At 35.0% G+C, this 22,094-nt stretch overlaps 1 protein-coding gene across 7 annotated transcripts in view; it reads left to right on the forward strand.

Moving 5' to 3' along the window:
- C1H8orf89 (chromosome 1 C8orf89 homolog) overlaps nucleotides 1–19,640 on the forward strand; it is a 126,829-nt gene extending 107,189 nt beyond the window's left edge. For all 7 annotated transcript variants that reach the window (XM_031946256.1, XM_031946255.1, XM_031946257.1 and 4 more), the window contains one exon: nucleotides 18,710–19,640. In XM_031946256.1, the coding sequence (XP_031802116.1) occupies nucleotides 18,710–19,008 (299 nt within the window). In that variant the 3' untranslated portion in view covers nucleotides 19,009–19,640. The remainder of the gene's footprint in view (nucleotides 1–18,709) is intronic.
- Nucleotides 19,641–22,094: the final 2,454 nt, after the last annotated feature.

Consider the following 22,094-nt stretch of genomic DNA (forward strand, 5'->3'; position numbering starts at 1 on the left):
GATTCTGTGCCTTTCATCTATCTTTTTTTCTTGAATTATACTTTCTCATTTATTTCTCTCCATCTTCACCTTCTTCCCACTTTTCCAGTAAAGTAACCAGGTATCAAAATACACGGTAATTTTATTTAGAAGATTTTTCAAGTTTTTCATAGAATTTTCCCTACCCTTTCATCCTCACCAATCAATATTAGTCCATAAAGTGCAACTATTTTCATGGTTGGTTTTTTTTTTTTTCTATTTGGTTAATACTTATCATTGGTACTGTAATACATGATGACAATATGTCTCATAAAATAATATTATTTGTAGTTCTTGGAATATGACAAAAAATACTCCAACCACTTTTTTCTTTGTTTCTCCAAAGTGTACCTGTGATCCACTTTTACAATTGGCTGCAATTTCATCTTTTCTTCTGATTTCACTTATAACAATACTTTTAAGATTGATGTGATTCAACTCTACCAGCAATATGTTTACTTGCTGTTCATTGGATAAGGATCTCACATTACCTAATTAATTAATTTTTGATCCAAGACACAACATTCTATTTATTTATTTAAATTTATTTATATACAACTAAATACAAAATATGAAAAAAAAAATAGAAAAAAAAAGAAAGTAGAAAAAAGGAAAAAAACAAAACAAAAATGTTGTCATGTGCCCAGCAACATTTCAGGGAGAATTCAAAATATGTCGCAATGACTTTCCATTTCAAGAAAGCATATTTAATAATATTAGACATTATATATATATGTTTATATGATATATATATATACATATATGTATCATGACCATCCATCTTTTCTTTGCTTACTTATAGGTTTTTCTTTTGTTCTCTGCTATGTACTTTTTATGTTATTTTTTTTTTCCCCTCTTTCATCCCTGACCTTCACCAAGCAGGCTACACAGATATATTTATATGACTACACACACATGCATGCATGTATGTATATGTATATACATCCATCCATACCCATATATCTATATATAATACACACATCTACATGCATACATACATACACACAATTACATATATGCATAATTAAGCATGCATAATAAACATACATAGACTTGTGTCTAAAATTATGTAGAATGACATATAATATAGCTTTATCACATATAATGACATATAATGGAGTTTTCTCTCTTGATTGAATGTTTAAGTTTCACTATGAGATCAATGATTACTTTTTTTCCTAATAAATTCTGCTCTGATGCTGAGTGAAATGAGCAGGACCAGGAGATCATTATATACTTCAACAACAATACTATATGATGACCAGTTCTGATGGACCTGGCCATCCTCAGCAACGAGATCAACCAAATCATTTCCAATGGAGCAGTAATGAACTGAACCAGCTACACCCAGAGAAAGAACTCTGGGTGATGACTAAAAACCATTACATTAAATTCCCAATCCCTATATTTTTGCCCACCTGCATTTTTGATTTCCTTCGCAAGCTAATTGTACAATATTTCAGAGTCTGATTCTTTTTGTACAGCAAAATAACATTTTGGTCATGTATACTTATTGTGTATCTAATTTATATTTTAACATATTTAACATCTACTGGTCATCCTGCCATCTGGGGGAGGGGGTGGGGAGTAAGAGGTGAAAAATTGGAACAAGAGGTTTGGCAATTGTTAATGCTGTAAAGTTACCCATGCACATAACCTGTAAATAAAAGGCTATTAAATAAAAAAAAAACTAATAAATTCTGCTTTTAATCATCGTTATTATGTTTGTATATATCTCTTATTTCCTATCCCTGCTAACTCATCTACTTTAGTTCTATTTCTTAATTTGTTTTGCTATTATTTAAACTCCCCCCACCCAAGGATTCTTTCCTTATCTTCTCCCCCACCTTCTCCTTCCTCTTTAGTTTACTCCCATTAATCTACACACTCTTCTGTACCCCACCTTATTCTATTCCCTCCCCCCCTTATTTCTTTATAGATTTTGGAGGGCGCTATGACCTTCATGGTATATTCCTGTTTTGTTCTCTATTTAACCCATTCCCAATGTTAATAGGTTTTCAGAATTACTAGCCCTCCTCCCTGATCTGTATTGGTTCTTCCTCGCACCTCATCATATAGCTTAATTATTATTTTTACCTTTTCCTAGTCAATTTAATTTTTTCAAGTTAGACCATATTCAGCTCTGCCCCCATCTTCCTTTGTGACTACTCAATTACTGATGTCAGTCTTAGACATATGGTTCATATTTCCACATATAAAACATAAACAGTTTGTCCTTGTTCCTTTGAAATTAGTCTTTGATGTTGGCTCTCATATGTTAAATTTTCTATTGAGTTCAGATTTGGTTGAGACAAAATCCTGAAAATCTGAGTTTGTTGAATGTCCATTTTTCCATTCAATATTATGCTTAATTTTACTAGATATAATATTTTAACTGCAACTTTAGCTCTTTAGATTTTCAATAAATAATATTCCATGACCTGTGGTCTTTTATTGTGACTACTGATGAATCCTGTATAATTCTAATTGTAGTCCAGCATATTTGAATTGGTTTTGTTTGTTTGTTTCTTGTAAAATTTTCTCTTCGATCTGAGCATTCTGAAATTTAGCAATAATGTTCTTATGTGTTTTCCTTGTAGGATCTCTTTGAGGAGATGATCAATGGATTTTTTCAATTTCTACTTTCCCCTCTTGTTCTATCATTTCAGGACAATTTTCTTTAATTATTTCTTGAATGGTTGTGTCAAGCTTCTTTTTTTGGGTCACAGTTTTCAGGTCCAATTATTCTTATGTTTTCTCTTCTTGATCTGTTGTTTCTCATTCTGTTCTATTTTTTTTTATTCTTTATATTTTATTTTGTTATTTCTTGGTCTTTTAGAGCCTCACTAGTTTCCCCTTGTCCATGTCTAATTTTCAAAGAATCATTTTCTTCTTTAAGACTCTGGATCTCCTTTTCTAGTTGGTTGACTTTCTATTCATATTTCTGTTATTTTTCTTAGATGAGTTTTTGTTTTGTTTTTCAGTTTCTCTTATTTGATTTTTCAAGTCTTTTTTGAGTTCTTTTATAAGTTCTTTCTGAGCATGTAACTGTTTAACATTAGTCTTTGCAATAGGAGAGGCTTTTCTTTTTTCTTTCTTTTTTTTTTTTTTAACTTCAATGTCCTTTTCTGAGGATGAACTCAGTTGTCCCTATTCCCATAGTTACTTTTTGTGGTTGGATTCTTTCTTCTTTGCCTCGTTATTTTTTTAAAAATAAGAACTTATTGTCAAATTGTGTATACCCAGCAGTGTTTCTACTGGGCTTCTACCTCAAAGAAATCTTAAAGGAGGGAAAGGGACCCACATGTGCAAAAATGTTTGTGGCAGCCCTTTTTGTAGTGGCTAGAAACTGGAAATTGAATGGATGCCCATCAGTTGGAGAATGGCTGAATAAATTGTGGTATATGAATGTTATAGAATATTATTGTTCTATAAGAACTGATCAGTAGGATGATTGGAGAGACATACATGAACTGATGCTGAGGGAAATGAGCAGAGCCAGGAGATCATTGTACATGGCAACAACAAGGTTATACAATGATCAATTCTGATGGACGTGGCTCTCTTCAACACTGAGATGATTCAGGGCATTTCCAATAGTTTGGTGATGAAGAGAGTCATTTATATCCTGAGAGAGGACTGTGGAAACTGAGTGTGGTTCACAACATAGCATTCTCATTCTTTTTGTTGTTGTTTGTTTACACTTTGTTTTCTTTCTCAGGTTTTTTTTCCTTCTTGATCTGATTTTTCTTGTGCAGCAAAATAACTATATAAATATGTATACATATATTAGATTTAAAAGATATTTTAATATATTTAATATGAATTGGATTACCTGCCATCTAAGGGAGGGGGTGGGAGGAAGGAGGGGAAAGTTTGGAACACAAGGTTTTGCAAGGGTCAGTGTTGAAAAATTACCTAAGCATAGGTTTTGTAAATAAAAAACTTTAGTAAAAATAATATGTAAAACAAGAACTTATTAATATAACCTTTAATCCTTGGTGATTGGAGGGAAATGGTACCTCTGACTTCATTTCAGTTCTCTCCTCTCTGGCCTTCCAAGGGTTTATGTTGGTTGGGTTTCATAAAGGGTCTTTGACATTCAAGAGTGTCACTGATTCCTTTTATTAATTATTGCTAGCATTATTAATAAAATGATTAATTACACAGAAACTATGTCTTTCAAACTTTTTGTATGTCATATTGAGCAATTCATAGCAATTATCATGGAGGGTCTCACCAAATGACAGTTATCTAGCTGCATAAGCATCCTGACACTGTATTTCCTACCCTCCCCATCTGAGAAATATTTCATTTTGGAAGTCTTCCTCTGGTTGGTTGAGGCTCAATCCATGAAACTGAAAATGTTCATTTCAAAGGATGCTAGTCATTAGAATTTTATCAGAAAAGGAAATAGAGAGGCAGAAGAAAATAGTGAGATCTATTTTCAGTTCTAATATCAGTTCTATTTCCATTTCTCCTTTTTTATTACTCATTTAAGCAATTCAGAATATAATGAATTTAATTGAAATCTATTGCCTTTTGTCATATTAATTTTTGTTTTTTCCACATTTTAATTCTCCCCCAATAAATTGATAGTCTGATTATACACACACAACTGCTTCAGGGGTAATGTTCATATTGATAATAACTTTTATTCTCTATTCAAATAAACTCTATTAATTCTTTATAGTGTTATTTGGTACTCATATTTAATACTACCAATTAAAAAAAAGTTCTTTTAAAGAAAGTGGTTTGCATTATAGGGAGATCTCAGAATCCTATTTTTAGTCTTACCCAGAAGGCACATGTTGTCCATTCCATGTGCCTCTGCTGTTATCTGTTTTTACTTCTTCTGTTTAGAAAGGGAGAGAAATTCTCTCTCATGTTTGCTGGAAATCCAAGGGATTCAACAATTCTGATGTGAATGAACTGTCCCCAAAAAGCATGGAGCCATTTGTCCTTGAGTAGACCACAGAGAGAGAGAAGAGTTTTATTTGACAATCTATTCCCCCTGAATCTTGTCACCAATCATTAAGAGATTGTACACTTGTGTGTGGAGCAGTGAACTAATTCAATCATTCTGAAAAACAATTTGGAGCTATGCCCAAATAGCTATAAAACTATGATCCATTGAGCCAGTAATAACACTACTAGGTCTGTACTCCAAGGAAATCAAATAAAAAGCAAAAAGACTCACATGTACAAAAATGTTTGTCATAGTTTTTTTTTATCATGGCAAAAAAATTGAAAATGTAGGGGATGTTCATAAATTAGAGAATGATTGAACAATTTTTGAACAGTAAAAGTCGTGGAATATTATTATACTTTAAGAAAGGATAAAGGGGATGGTTTAAAAAAATTAAGAAGATTTATGAGAACTGATGCAAAGTAAAGTGAGCAGGATCAAGACAACAGTCTATACGGTAATGGTAATAAGACAACAGTCTATCCAGTAATGGTAATTTTGTAAAGGCAATCAATTGAGAAAGACTGAGTAATTCTGGATGCCAGTAAAAGATTTTTTTCCCCGGTAGCAACCTAGTATCTAAGTGAACCCAGAGCAAACTGACCCTGTAGAATTATCTTGTACTGATAGAATTATTTTGTGCTGATAGAATTATCTTGTGCAGATAGAACTATTCTATACTGATACCCATTGTAATCTTATACAATTTGTAGGCTAAGTTATAAATGTTAACTCCTAAAGCTCTCTTGTATAAACAGGATAGCTCTGACCACCAGTTGATTTACTGATGTTCACAATAAGCTTAGTTAGCACACCTTGCTCTGGGTCCTTTCCCATAAAAGATCTCACCTTTTCCCTTATAAATCACAAGGCGGGTAACCTCACTTATTTGCTAAGTGTTACAATAAAGCTTTTCGCTTTGATCTGAAGATGTTTTGAGTCTGTAAATTCATTCTAGATGACTGCCCACCTTCATGGCTTCTTGTACCTCATCAAAAATAATAATCTGCAGCAGGATGATTTCAGCCTGGAGAGACTTACATGAACTGATGTTGAGTGAAATGAGCAGAACCAGGAAATCATTATATATTTCAACAACAATACTAGATGAGGATCAATTCTGATGAAAGTGCCTCTCTTCAACAATGAGAGGATTCAGACCAGTTCCAATAATCTTGTGATGAAGAGAGCCATCTACGCCTAGAGAGAGAACCATGGGAACTGAGTGTGGATCACAATATAACATTTTTACTCTTTTTGTTGTTGTTCTCTTGCATTTTATTTTTTTTCTCATTTTTTCCCTTTTTGATCTGATTTTTCTTGTGCAGCATGATAGTTGTATAAATATGTATGCAAGGGGGGCAGCTATATGACATTGTGGATAGAGCACCAGGCTGAAGTCAGGAGGACCTGAGTTCAAATCTGGTCTCAGACACTTAACACTTCCTAGCTGTGTGACCCTGGGCAAGTCACTTAATCCCAATTGCCTCAGCAAAAATGTTTGTATGTTAAATCTAATATATGAATAAGTTTATTCATATATTAGATTTAACATAAATTTTAACATGTTTAACACATATTGGATTACTTGCTATCTACAGGAGGGGGGAAAATTGGAACACAAGGTTTTGCAAGGGTCAATGTTGAAAATTATCCATGCATATGTTTTGAAAATAAAAGCTTTAATTAAAAAAAAGATTTACCATAACTTCAGAGAACACATGTTATATGTTGTTATCTACCTCCAGATAGAGAACTGATGGACTTTCTTTTTGTCTCTCTCTTTTTTCTAGAATTTAGCTAATATGGATTTTTGTTTTGCTTAATTTTTCATGTATTATAGGTATTGTGTTTCTTGTCTTCCCAGTGGATGCAGGAAAGGCTAAAGGAAGGGAGAGAATTTGGAACTGAAAATTTAAAGAACAAAAATTAAATGAGGTTCTGCAATACCCAGAGACCAATCAAGAATTCCTTGCATCCTCCCTGCAAGAAGCTTCTGTACAAATATCCTTAGACAAAGAGTCATGATGAAAGTTCAGCTGCTTTTTGACAAAGCTCTCTATACACTATACTCTTATCAAATGGTTTGGAGGATTGATCAAACTGAGCAGAAGTTCTCAATATAGCATATAAACTAGAACAATAATTTGCAATAAAATTTAGTCAAAATAAATGGCAAGATCTACACTTGAGCTCAAAAAATTAATTGCATAAGGACAAAATGTAGGAGATATTGCTATGTGGTGTTTTTACATTAAAGAATTCTGGGGGGTTTTAGTAGCCTGCAAACTCATTAAAAGTCAAACACAGTAGTACAGGAATCCCCCTCAAATGAAGGTGCTCTTAGTTTGCATCAAAAGACATAATATTCCAAACAAAGGAGGTATAATTCCATGGTACAATGCTTTGGTCAGACCATGTCTGGAATATTATGTTCTATGTTGAGAACCATATTTAAGAATAACATTGATAAGCTGAAAATGGTTCAGAAAAGATTTAAATGACCTGGTGCAGAGTAACATAAGCAAAAACATGAAAATAATATACACAATGACTACAACATACAGAGAAAGAACAATAAATACAAACTAAATTCTATATAATTATAATGATGAAACTTAACCCTGGAAAAGAGTTGGGGATAAATGTACCTCCCTTTTCTTTGCAGAAGGGAGATAGGAGCCTATGGGTGTAGAATGCTGCATATACATTTTGACACAATTGATTGTATTTCTTGATTTTATTCATCTTTTTTTTTTCCTTTTTATATTTTTTTGTTATAATGAGTGACTTGTTAGGAACAGAAAGATCTAAGAGGGACCTCAGAGGCTATAAAATATCTTTTATAGATTAGGATTTTATAGATAAGGAAATTGAGGTACAAGAACTTAAATGACTTATCTAAGGTCACATAGGAAGTAAGTAGTAAAAGAGCAGTATAAACTTTAGAGTTTCCTGACTCCAAATTCACTGATCTTTCAATGAAGCTGTTGTTATAACAAAAAACATAAATACAAATTGTAAACAATTCATATAGGAGAGTTGGGCCAGATGACTTTTAAGGTTTTTCCTTGCTTTAAACAGATCTGGTTTTAAGTCAAAAGGTGAAAGAAGTTAGAGTTAACACTAAACCCCTTAATATATGTTTCTCTCATTAGACTTCAGCAGCTACAAAAAATTGGAACGAAATCAGCATTGGTAGGAGAGCAGTACTTCCAGCCTTGTCCATGACCAGCTTACTAAGGAATAATTAGACCTTTACACTGAAGAGTAGCTTTTTAGTTTGTCAAAACCACAGTGGAAGGAAGCTCATTATCTCCATTCTTTCAAATTTTCTCATTAGTGAGCTTTTTCCATATTAAATGTGTTAAAGAGCCTAACAAAAGACATGATTATGAGTTTAAACATATTTCAGTAATTCAGAACAGGCATGCTAACTACAAAAGGGTAAGCAAAAATGCAATGGCTAGGAAAAAATCTGAGAACAAAGGAACCATTCTAAAAAAGCAGAAAGTTTGTCTATTCTTGGTTCCATATTTGTGGACTTATGTAACAGAACCTGTGTCCTTTTCATCACAATACCTCATATTTTATATTCTAATTAGACTTCTCAAAGAAAGAACTACAGTAGTCATTATTACACTTACTCCAAACAATGTTCCTATATGGACATAATAAGGGCCAATAAATATTTACTGATGGTGAAATTGGTTTAATATTGTCATCTCATTTCACAGATGAGGAATGTGAATCAAACTGAAATGGAAATGCTTGCCCAAGATTAGTCAGGGAGCTGGAACTAAACGCAGGTTTCCTAACTCCTAGTTATTATGATTCTTATGGTATAACAATGTGTAGGTATTAAATACCCTCATATATGCATACTTTTTGTTGACTGTGTAACCCATCACCCAGCATTCAAAGTTCTAGGTTTACATGGACTAGGCTCAATCTTGGAGTGGATAGGGTAGGACCATTTTTCTCAAAAATTATTTCTCATTGGACTTGTATTGCCCTCACCCAGAACTTCCTCTGGAAACCAGGAACAATATAAAAACTTCATAAACAATCTATACTTTTAAATCTCTGCTTATTGTTATACTATAATACTTTATTAATTTTTAAAACACCAGTACATATCTATCATATCAAAAGAAAAGAAGAAAAAAAGGGCCTTTAAATGTTGACAATTCTCACTGTCACTTTAGGGGCTTATATCATTTCTTATCATTGCAGGACTATTTTAAAGACTTCAACTCCCCTCAAAAGAAAATAAACTTAAAATCATCATACCACTACAGGGGTTATAAACCATAACTAGTGAGCCAAATCCAGCTCACTATTGTTTTGGTATGGTCTGCAAGCTAAGAATGGTTTTTATATTTTCAAATAGCTGAGAAAAAAATCAAAAGAAGAATATGTTATAATTCATGAAAATTATATGAAATTCAAATTTTTGTGTACATAAAGTTTTATTATAAAATTGGCATATTTATTTGTTCATGCATTTTTCTATGACTGTTTTTACACCACAAAATGAGTTTTTCTAAGTGGAGTAATAGCAATAGAGATGGGATGTGGCATTCATTGTTTTTCACTGTTAATCCTTGAATTAGAAATTACGACAGATCTCTGCTTATTGTTATACCACAATGTTATTGTTAGACCACAATTTTTAAAAAACAATTATTTAAAATACCAATGCATATCTATCATATCAAAAAAAAGACAAGAAGAGAAATGGGGCCTTTGAATGTATTTTTAAAGCACAGTAGAGTGTTGATTATTTGGTTATAGAATTAAATGGCAAAGCATTATGTCGATTATGTAATGACAGAGCTATGCTAAAAGAATATAATATACTTTGATATTACAAGACCTAAGTACTGATATTTCCAATTCACATGAAAGCAATAGTATAAGGAAAATAAGAAAAGAAAAAGAAAATTTTAAATGGAAATATCATGTCACATAAGACATTTTGACAAAGATGAAAATAAGGCTGCAACCAATGTAAGTCTGTAACTGACTCATTTTTTTTTCAACCCGTCAAGGAAAGCTGTTTCCCTGTGATGAGTTAATTAAATCATTTTTGACTGCAATAGTTGAAGAAATGTGGGGGGTAAGAGTATAGAAAGTATGTGTGTGGGGAGAAGGAGAACTTGTTTATGACCGTGTTTTAAAGCCTTTTGGCTCAATTAAAATCATATGCTTGTGAACTGATACTCAGTATTTGGTAGTACCTCTGTGAAAAAATATTTTCAAAAATTAAAAACATAATGAAATCTCATTGCAAAAAGCATTCCCAGATAATTTGTGATTGAATATGGCGGTAAGGAACATTAATTTTAAAGTACAATAAGGCAAAATGTTATTCCTCCCCAAAAGGGAGAATTCTTCTCATTAGTAGATCTATATTACAAAAAATAGTTCTAAATTATTATTATATTTGGAATCTCATCATCAAATGTTTTTTGAAATTTGTTTTTTCCCTCTTTTTCTATAAGTACTTATCTTTAATAATACTTTATTTTGCCTCTTGACTTGTCCAAGGTCACACAGCTATTTAAGCATCTGAAGAAATAGTGGAACTCAGCTCTTCCTGACTCCAGATGGAGCATCCCATCTCCTGTATCACCTAGTGCTTAGACTAGAAAGTCATCTGCATAGAGATGACAATTAAACTCATAGGAGCTAAATGTGGTTATCTAGAGAGAATATAGAGTAAGAAGAGAAGAGAAGCCAGATCAAAACCTTGGAGAATAAGGCGAATGATGTGGATGATCAGCCAGAAAGTAAGATTGAGAATGAGCAATCACACAAGTAATGAGTAATCAGGAGAGAATAATGCCATAAAAGCGTTGGAAGAGAGAGCCCATATATGAAGGCATTGGTGAATATAAGTTCAGAATCTAGATTTCAAAAAGCAGAGAAGTGAGTGAGAAGAGAAAAAGTAGAAACATACTAAAAACCACAGATGTCAAAAATGGTGCCAAATGGTACAAGATTCCTTGCCCAAATTAAAATATAATTAGTAAATGTTGACCAAAATAAATTAAAATACAACAGAAGCTAAATAATGTTAATATGTGTTTTTCTTTTTTTAGATTTTGTTTCTGGTTATATGTGTATATTCATTTAAAAAAAAACACATTTCAAACCATTAAGACAACTCTGAGGTACCACTACACACCTCTTAGATTGGCTAAGATGACAGGAAAACATCATGATGAATGTTGGAGGTAATGAGGGAAAACTGGGTCACTAATACATTGTTGGTGGAGTTGTGAACTGATCCAACAATTTTGGAGAACAATATGGAACTACGCCCAAAGAGCTATCAAACTGTGCATACCCTTTGATCCAGCATTGTCTCTACTGATTCTGCCTCCTAAAGAGATCATAAAAAAGGGAAAAGGACCCACATGTGCAAAAATGTTTGTGGCAGCCCTTTTTGTAATGGCAAGGAACTGGAAACCGAGTGGATGCCCATCAGTTGGAGAATGACTGAATAAGTTATGGTATAGGAATGTTATGGAATATTATTTTTCTATAAGAAATGATCAGGAGGATGATTTTAGAGAAGCCTGGAGAGACTTACATGAACTGATGCTAAGTGAAGTGAGCAGAACCAGGAGATTATTATTCACGGCAACAGCAAAATTATACGATGATTAATTCTAATGGACATGGCTCTTTTCAACAGTGAGGCAATTCAGTCAAGTTCCAATGGTCTTGTGATGGAAAGAACCATCTACACCCAGAGAGAGGACCATGGGGACTGATCATAACATAGTATGTTTACTTTTTTGTTGTTGCCTTTTGCTTGTAATGTTTCTTTCTATTTTTTCCCATTTTGATCTGATTTTTCTTGCAACCTAATAATTGTGGAAATATGTATAGAAGAATTGCACATATTTAACATATATTGGATTACTTGCTGTCTAAGAGAGGGAGAAAAATTTGGAACATAAGGTTTTTCAAGGGTGAATGTTGAAAACTGCATATATTTTGAAAATAAAGCTTTTTTAAAAATCCCACATTTCCTTGTGAATCATGTTGGGAGGGAAAAATCAGAACAAAAAGGAAAATCCATGAGAGAAACAAAAAGCAGAAGCAAAAGAAAAAAAAAAAGTGAATACAGAATATGTTGATTTACATTCAGTCTCCATAGTTTTCTCTCTGGATGGCATTTTCCATCCAAAATTTATTGGGATTACTTTGCTTTTTTTTTTTTTTTTTTAATTATTAAAGCTTTTTATTTACAAAACATATGCATGGGTAATTTTTCATCATTGACCCTTACAAAACTTTCGGTTCCAAATTTTTCCCTCCTCTCCACCTTCTCCCTTAGATGGCAGGCAGTCCAATACATGTGAAATATGTTAAAATATATGTTAAATCCAATGGATGTATACATATTTATACAGTTATCTTATTGCACAAGAAAAATAAAATCAAGAAGGAAAAAAAAACCTGAGGAAGAAAACAAAATGCAAGCAAACAAACATCAACAGAAAGAGTGAAAATGCTATGTTGTGGTTCACACTCAGTATTGGGATTGCTTTGGATCACTGAACCACTAAGAAGAATCAATCTATCAGAGCTGATCATTCCACAATCTTGCTGTTACTGTGTACAATGTGTTCCTGGTTCTGCTTGTTTCACTCAGCATCAGTTCTAGTAAATTCCGTCTAGACCTTTCTAAAATCAGCTTGTTCATCATCATTTTCTTTCTTTTTTTCCCCTGAGGCAATTGGGATTAAGTGACTTGCCCAGGGTCACACAGCTAGGAAGTGTTAAGTGTCTGAGAGCGAATTTGAACTCAGGTCCTCTTGACTTCAGGGCTGATACTCTATTCACTGCAACATCTAGCTGCCCCTTGTTCATCATTTTTTATAGAATGATAATATTTCATTACTTTCATATACTATAACTTATCCAGCCATTCCCCAATTGTTGGATATTGATTTAAGGGAGTTGGGCTGGGATTCAAATGCAAATCTTCAGAAAGAAGCTACCCTATACTGAGTCATTCTCACAAAAGAATTCTGCCTTCCTCCATTCTACTTCCACCCTTCAGTGTAAAGAATATTTCAATTTATTCTTTTAAATTGTTTTCAAGTATCAAGCATTTATTTTCTCGTCTTTACTTATCACTTCTCCAGTGGGGAAAAAGTTTTCCATTGAAATATCACCCTCTGCTCACCCTTGGAGTATAAGGTAGTTTTTGTCATTGTTGGCTTGTTTTGGGGAAAGGGGATGGGGGGAGGCACTACAGAATTTGGAACTTCTCTGATTTCTCTGCCATGCCCCGGGGAAGCTCATTGTTGGGAAAACTCTTACCCTGGAAAAACACATCAGTCTTGATGCTCTACTCATCACCATCCTTTTTCTTTCTGAAGATTTGCCTTTGAATCTCAGCCCAACTCCCTTAAATTAACCCTCAAAACTAAGGGTTTAGACTGAATGACCTTTAAAATTCCTTCCAGCTCTAAATCAGTGAATGATTCTATGACTGTGTCAAAATTTGAGATGTAAGTGTTTTTTGAGGGACTGGGTGGTCTGAATTTTGCTGAGAATATTGTAAGAAGGATTTGTTTTTAGAGAAGAATATGTGATCTCAGCTGAAAGAACCCAAGGATTAGGGAATATAAATCAGCATCAAGTTCCTTCTTAAAATGTGGAGGCCCAGCATGTAAATGCCTTTAGATCAGGGCTTCTTAAACTTTTTTCCATTTGTGTTTCCTTTTTGCCTAAGAAATTTTTATGTGACACCCCACCAATATATAGGTATATAAAATAGGTACACAAATTAAACATTTACTGAAAATAAATAATAATTCCATGACCACCACATTCAGTTATGTGACCCTCATATGGAGTTGCAACCCACAGTTTAAGAAGCTGGGCTCTAGATTATCATAGATGTTTGATTATATATGAGGAAGAACATTCTGAGCTAGCACTAGGGTTGAGAGTGGACACCTGATTCACCACTGGGGGACTGTAAGTATAACAGAGCAACTGGGAAATATAATAGTCTTCTGTGGAAAAAGAGTGACACTTTAAGCTGCTAATAATGTGTGCATAGTATTGGAATTTTTTGTAAGCCTGGCATAATTTCCCTGCCTTAAATATGAGGGTGAGGACATAATATATAGTGGAGTTGGGGGTGGAGAATTCTGGTTCCAAAAAACAATAGGAACTCTAATAATGATTGTGTATGGAACCTGACTTGTTAAAAATGTTTTGATGAGTTTCAGCCAGCATTCTTGTGCATATACCAACATCTTTAAAAAATACCCTAGAAAACAGAGGCATTTACTATTCAATAACAGACAGTTCTCAAGATGAAAGGAAGGCAATGCAATGACCCTCTGGGGCTTTGGGGGAATTTTAATTTCATTCTCATTTCCATAAACTAGCCTGGAATGCCTCTAGTTTTCCCTACCTTCTCTTTGTTTCTATCCTGGCCCTTCTCTTTCTTTTTTCCCCTTTCCAGGGAGCTGCCTTCAACTATTTGAGCAGTTGTCAAGTGAAGGAATTATTCTTCTTGGCCCCAGAGGGTAAAACCATGAGCAATGTTTAGAAGGAACAAGGAGTCAGATTTCAGTTGAATATAAGGAAGAACTTTATAAAAGTTAGAATTTTCCAAAAGGGGATTGGATTGATTTGTGAGGGAGTGAGTTCTCAGTGTACACACAAAACAAACAAACAACTAAACAACTAAACAAACAAATCAAGCAGAAATATAGACATTTTCCAGGGAAGTTCTATTAAGAGGTAATTCCTTAGCTGAATGGGAGGCTGAAATAGGTGCTATCTTTGATTCTTCCTACATAGTGCTTAGTCCAACACCTGAAACATGGTAGGCACATTGAATGATTGATTATTATTGACCCAAGTTTTCAATTCTGTGATTTATGAGATGGTTTTTGTCCTTTGTTCTTGAAGAGGACCAAAATGACATCACTATATTAGTGACAAATTACAGTGTGGCTGATTGTGGCTAATCAGATCAATCAATACAAGCTCAGAATGCTCTACCACAAGTTGGGCACATATACTCCATGTGAACATTCCGGGAGGATTCTTTAACTTTGCTCATCTTCCATTTCTTTTGAGCTACTTTACATGAGATATAAAAAGGCTTGTGCAACTTTACATTTCAGCTGGTAGTAGGATGCTGTTCTTCAGCTAGAGGACTGAGTAAGATTGAGTTTTGGAGTGGGAGGGAGATATATGGAGAAGGCAGTAACATCAACAATGCCCTAGTTTAGACGTGAAGTTATGAGATGTAAATTGGAGCCAGGAATTGGGTTTTGCAGTGGCAGAATGAACCAAATATATGAATTTTCTCAGGGAAATTGATGCGGGAAAGATTCCAATCTTTGATTCCCAACCCCCCTAGCTAATGTAAATTACCCTTTGACTCACAAATCCTGATCCCTTTGAATTCCAATAGAAGGTCCAGACCTGTCCCAGCCCCACCCAGATCTGAGCCAACTTTGGGGCTACACCCCAAAGCCCCTCGAGCTAAGTCTCCGACTTAAAAGGACCACACTGGGAACCCCTCTTTGCAGAGATTCCAAACATGGTTGCCATGTGAGGACCCTCTGTCCCCTGGACCCTCTGTCCAGTGCCCTCTTTTTCTCTACCTTCACCTATCTCCTACTTCTAAACTCAATAATAAACCTCTTTTATTAATCTAGCTCTCTGGGCTAATAAATGCTTTTATTGGGAATCCGCGCCGCTTCTAGACCTCATGTACCGCCGTATCCTTGCGCCGAATCTAAGGGGGTTGCAGGGGAACTCTGTTTGACTCCCTGTACCCCAAACCTGCCACTAGACCTTAACTAAACCCTAATTTCATTTAGGTACCCCAAATGTAGACCTCAACATGTGGTCTACACCTCAACATTCGGTTCCAAACCTCAACAAAATGATCAGGCAGCTCAATATGGAACTAATCTAGCATTTCTGCCCATGCAGGATATGTGGGCAAAACCCACCACCACCAACAAAACAAAAAACAAAACCCCCCAAAAAATATAGCTAACCTGCCTGATCTAAAACACCCAGCAACAAAAGATAGAAAAGAAGCAAGCTTTTCCTAGTTTTTGAAAATACTCTGTATGATTCATTCCTAAAAGCTAGTGTTGGACATTTTCAGAGAATTTGAAGTCAGGTAACTTTAGTCAGCCCAGGTCAGAAGTTTTTTGGGGAAGATGTCCCAGCAGGAAGCTAAAGAGATAATCCTCTCCTTTGCCCCTAGGAGCCATGATGTCCAGCAAACCAGAAGTCACCTAGTTCAACAGTTAGAGAATCAATTCAGAAGAGTCCTAGAGCCAGTAGAAGCAAGATTTTCCAGAAATAGGGAAATCTAAAGAGAGTTATTTGAAACTGAAAGTGTCTTTGATGACCTATCACAGAAATGAAGATGATCTTGGGCTCAAGGAAGAACTAACTCTGGTCATCAAGAATTGAGCAGCAGAAGCAGTAAACCATGAAAGCCCAACTGAGCCTCCCCCCATCTTCTCCTCAGGGAGACATTGCCTAAAGAGGAGTTAATGAGAATACTACTAGCAGAGAAAAGACCCAAAGGTCCTGCAGTCCTGGAGTCATAAATTACTTTGGCCACATGTGCTCCCCATACATGTGCCTGACTACCATTCATCTTTATGGGGGCCCACTTTGCCCACAGATGGTATTAGTATTTGTTGGCAAACGAATCTAGGTTTATTAGGGAAGGGGGAATATTTTGTAGCTGCTATTTTTACTATGGCATTTTGGTAAATTCATTTGCTTTGAACTTATTGTATTTCCTTGCTTACTACTGAAGGGGAAAACAAAATGGTGAGGCTCATGAATTTTAGTCATAGGGGATACAGACTCACAGACTACCTCTAGAACTTGAGGTAACAGATTCCCTCTGGGTGACCCAACCTGCCAGTGCAAGTATGAACCAGAGGAGCATCCCAGAGGAGGTGTTGCACTAATATACACACAGAGATTACATTAGTGAAGGAGAGCCACAAAAAGTACATTTGGAATTTGGGGTCATCTCTGTGATCTCTTGACCTCTTGTCCCTTCTCTATCCAAAAATTTATTTTCACAGAATCATGGACTCTGAGAGTTAGAAAGGATCTTCTAGGTTATCTAGTTCAAACCACAGCAGAACAGGAATGCTTTCTATTATATCTCTAACAAGCAACCGTCCATGTTTTTTGTTTGTTTGTTTGCTTTTTTGCTGAGGCAATTGGGGTTAAGTGCCTGGGGTCACACAGGTAGGAAGTGTTAAGTGTCTGAGACCAAATTTGAACTCAGGTCCTCCTGACTACAGGGCTGGTGCTCTATTCACTACACCACCTAGCTACTCTCCCCCCATCCCAATTTATTTTTTATTTGAATGTATTTGGTGAAGAAAAACCCAATACCTCCCACTTTTGGAGAGCTTTTAAAAATATTATATTATATTACAGTTATTTATTTATTTTTCTTTGTCTTGACTTGAACTTTGCCTTTCTGTTACTTTTACTCATTACTCCTAATTCAGTCTTGCGGATAAGTAAAGCAACCAGATCTCTCATCCACAAAGTAGTCCTTTAAACACCTGAGGTTGTGTCTTCTGTTGGCTAAACATTCTAAATTCCTTCAATCAAGCTTTGGATGGTGTGGTCTTATCCCCATTCCAGGAACTTTCCTCTGAACAGGTTTTAGTTTAGTGTGTGTGTGTTTTATTTGTGTGTGTGTGTTTTATTTGTGTGTGTGTGTGTGTGTGTTTATACACATGCACAAGTATGCACACACAAAAACAGAGTTGATGTACAGAACTGAGAGATAGGTAGTGAATTCCCTATCATTTCAAACCGAGGTATATTGAGAACATTTATGGGAATTCATGTTTTGATTAGGGTCTGATCTATATGTTATGTGTGATTCCTTTCTAAGTCTACAATTCAATAAGGTCCAGAAATATAATTTGAATGTTTATAGTTAAATATTTCTTTCCATCTAAAACTGAGTAGCCAAGGAGGAAATGAGTCCTAGAACATTATAATTTTCTATTATATTGTGGAATTTTTAATGATGGCGTCGGAGCTCAATCATCTGAACCCCTTGTGTTTTGGCTGCTATACAAAGTAAACCCCTTCATAGGTTAATTATGTGGGCCCATGTATTTTGTTGATTCTAGGCCCAAGCTAGTGATTTTCCTTCATGATTGATTCCAATCCTTTAGGCTTTAAAGTTTAATATTGGTCAGCTCTGGTCAGCAAGCCCAGGAACTAAGAGCAAAAATGAAAACGAGATGTATTATGGGTCTGCAAACATCTCTCGAGGGTCCATCTTGTCTTTGATTTGTTTTTTACGTGGATACTCTCCCTCCCCTCTATGGCTGCAAATATCTCTTGACCCATGTGCCAGAGCTGAATAATTGGACTGGTAGGGCTTACACGCGTTCTGAGGCTCGGCTTTTAATCATCTACAAAGAGTGGTTGGCCCCTTCTAAAAACACTTCTATAAAGTTGGATTCGGTCCTGTCTGCACCATACTTTCTGAGCCTGCAGGCTGCCGCGAGCCAAGATTCAGTGAAGCCAGAAATACAGGTCAAAAGTTACTAAGAGTTAGCACGTCTTGCTGGCAAGCTCTCGTGGAATATCCTTATTAAAGCATATGTTAAGCCTTGCCTGAATTCTTTCTGCCTCTTTTCAATACAGCCATGTCAGCTTGCATTTCTTACCCTCTGAGTGATTTTAGAGAGATGCTCGTGATTGGAGTGACAGATGGACAACCTGAACTGAAGGGAGAGCTGCCTACCATTCCAGAGGGATTTCTGGCATCCCAGATGGCTAGCTACTGTGAGGATGTCCAGGAACTGAAGTGGCCTATTGTGAAACCACCTGGGAACTGGCTGGAAGGAAACAGGACAAGCCACAAGACAGCATCCTCTCCAGGTCACAGAGCCGGACAATGCTGTCTGGGGTCTGTGATAGTTGCTGCCACTTTCATCCACTAGATGGCACAGTGATACAAATCACTATCTTTGAAGATTATTGTCTATATTTTGTTTTTGTTTTGTTTTGTTTTCTCCTATATTCAATGGCATTGTCTCCCCAAACAGAAATGTAAGTGTTAGCTAAGGCAAAAAAGTGGAGAAAAAGAGTACTTCTCTGTGTCTCAATGTATCTGTCTTTAAAATGGGAATGATAATATCCAGCGATGAAAAATATGTAAAATCTGCAAAAATTTAGCAGTGCTTGATGCTATCAAAATGCAGAATCCATCACTTGTTAGTTGAAGAAAGATACCGTTTGACATTGCTTTAATTTGTCCTATTGTTCAGAAAGCACAATGTAACTTTTGGAAGGGGCCTAGAAAATGAAAGTTTCCATTCTGCTTTATGAATGCTTAATAGATTTTGGTTTTCTCTCCAAAAGCAAGCCCTTGACCTATGTGCCTTTGCTACAGATTTGACCTTTCATAGTGTTGTGTTTCCATTGCTTTTATGGGCAAGAGAAATATTCCATTGATGAAATGCTTATATGTTTTGAAATCTGTCAAAATGATTTTGAATATATAATACTGTCCCTATACTGATTAATAATTGGGAATTAATTTTTCAAAGATGTTCTATGCAGCAGAGTACCACATGTTGATTAAAAAAAGTCCTTCTGTTGATTTTTCGTAGTGTTCTCATTACCACTTGACTCATAGGGAAATTGAGGTACATGGTAACTTGAATGTACAAAATGGCTGTGTTTAAAGGATGCCATCTATCCAGATTATCTTTTTTTTAGTGGAAAAATATAGCCTTTTTGCCTAGATGGCACTAATACTTGATATCAAGAAAACTGACTGATTTTTTTTTAAAAAAAAGGATGGATAAATGAATGGAAGGATGAATGAATGCATGAACAAATGAACAAGCTTTTATTAAGCATTTACCATGTTCTAAGTATTGTGCTAAATGCTAAAAATATACATAGAAAACTGCAACAATCCCAGCCCTCAAGGAGTAGAGATATGGATATCCTATTGACATAGAATGCAGTGAATAATAACTTCTACTAGATTCTAATGTAACTCTTGGACCTCTTTCTTTTTCGTGATTTCCTTTTTTTTCTGTTCACAGTAATCTGAAGAGAAGTAATGCCTAGATTAATTATGAGAAGAAGACTTTTAGAAGTGAATTATCAAAGTCTCAGATTCTAGGCAAGACTATACCCTCCTAAGAAATATAGTAGCACCAGGATTTAAAAGCAGAAAATTTCCCTGGCAGGTAGCTAGTTTTGTTAAGCAAGGGAAGAGGGGCTGGAAACATCCATGGGCTAGTATTTATTTTAAAACTATGAGTGTTTAAAATGTGATATGTAAACTTGATGTTTCATCTTAAGCAACCCTCACTATTAACCATTAAGCTTCCTTGGTACTTTGCAGGCTCAGTATAGATTTACTTTTTTTTTTTTTGGCATATCAGATACTGAGATCAATACACATCATCAGGACTATGATTGCAAAGGATACCTAGGAATTTTACTCTTTAAGAGGGGTTCTTTACCTGGGACCTATGAACTTGGTTTTTGTTTTTCTTTACAATTCCACATATTTTATTTTATGCATTAAAAAAAAGATGATTCTGAGAAAGGAGTCAAATGTTTCATCAGCCCTCCTATACACAGAAAAAATTAAGAGTTCCTGACTTAGAAATTAAGCCATATTCTTAAGCATGTTTCAGTCATATTCAGGTATCAAGGAGAGGGATTCAACAGCATTTGTTAAGTGTTTACTATGTGCCAGATAATAAGGCAAAGGCAAATTCAAAACAGCTCCTGCCTTTGAAAAGTTTCCATTCTGCTGATATAACAATCCCTCAGTTCTGGGGTATTGTATTCCAAGGAACCCTTCTTCTCTAGGTACCCCCAGACCTGATTGTTCTAAAGTGAAATCACTATAGGACAGATTCAGGCCTGGGCTTACAATATGTCAGAAGGCAGTCAAGATTTAACCAGAAACCCAGGCAATATTTTTGCCATGGATGAGGGGGATACTCAGTCCACTATAGCAACTTCATAGGAATTTGGAGGACAATGTTAGTTAAATGATAGGGTGTTTATAACATATTTCATCTACAAATTCCTATCAGTCCCATAGACCTGTCCAAAATTACATACCATCTCCACTTTAAGAGTTGAGTAATGATCAGTGAACTTCTGTAGGTAATCAATCAACAAGCATTTATTAAGCAGTTATGTGCTAAGCATTGTGCTATATCATGAAGTTACAAAACAAAAAATTAAATAGATTCTTCTCTCAAGGAAGTTAATAAAAATATATTTGAGAAAAAAATGCCAACTCCTTTCTTTTTCTAGTTAATAATAGCCACCAACATCTCAAAATGTTCTAAAATTCTATTCAGATATTTAACTTATCTCTTCTTTTTAGGTCTGAAAGGGATAAATTTGAGGTTTTCTTCTATTTAATTCACCCTGCAATTTGATAAACTTTTTCTTTAAATATTTACATGCTATACCATTTGTGTGTGTATGCATGTGTGTACGCATGCTCATATAATTTGAGCCCCTAATTTTACATATAAGTTTTTGTGTTTCAAATGTATTTCTTATAAGCAACATATTCTTGGATTCTTGTATTCTAATTTATTTTTTACTACTTTTTCTGCTTTATGAGTGAGTTGATCCCATTTATGCTTATAGCACTAGATTGGATATGGAGAAAGAGAAGGAGGAAATGAGGATGAGCTCAAGTGACTGGGATATAGGTGGTGCAATAATAGTGAATTTAAAAAGAAGGAGAAAGATAAGTTCAGTTTTGGCCATGCTGAGTTTAAGATATACATGGAACATTTAGTTCAAGATTTCTGCTAGTCAATTGGAAATTTGAGTCTGGATAAGTAGAACTGAGACTCATTAGTATAGAGATGATAACTGAATATATGAGAATATCAAGCGAAATAATTTTGAGAAAAAAGTGATATGTTTTAGAATCTATCATATTCCAAAGGATCTGAGTTTGGTGGAATACATTTGATTAGCAGGCATGATCTGTATGAAAACCATCAAAAGAGATTGAAAAGGAGCAATC

Source organism: Sarcophilus harrisii, chromosome 1, assembly GCF_902635505.1.
Source record: "Sarcophilus harrisii chromosome 1, mSarHar1.11, whole genome shotgun sequence".
Taxonomy (NCBI): Eukaryota; Metazoa; Chordata; class Mammalia; order Dasyuromorphia; family Dasyuridae; genus Sarcophilus; species Sarcophilus harrisii.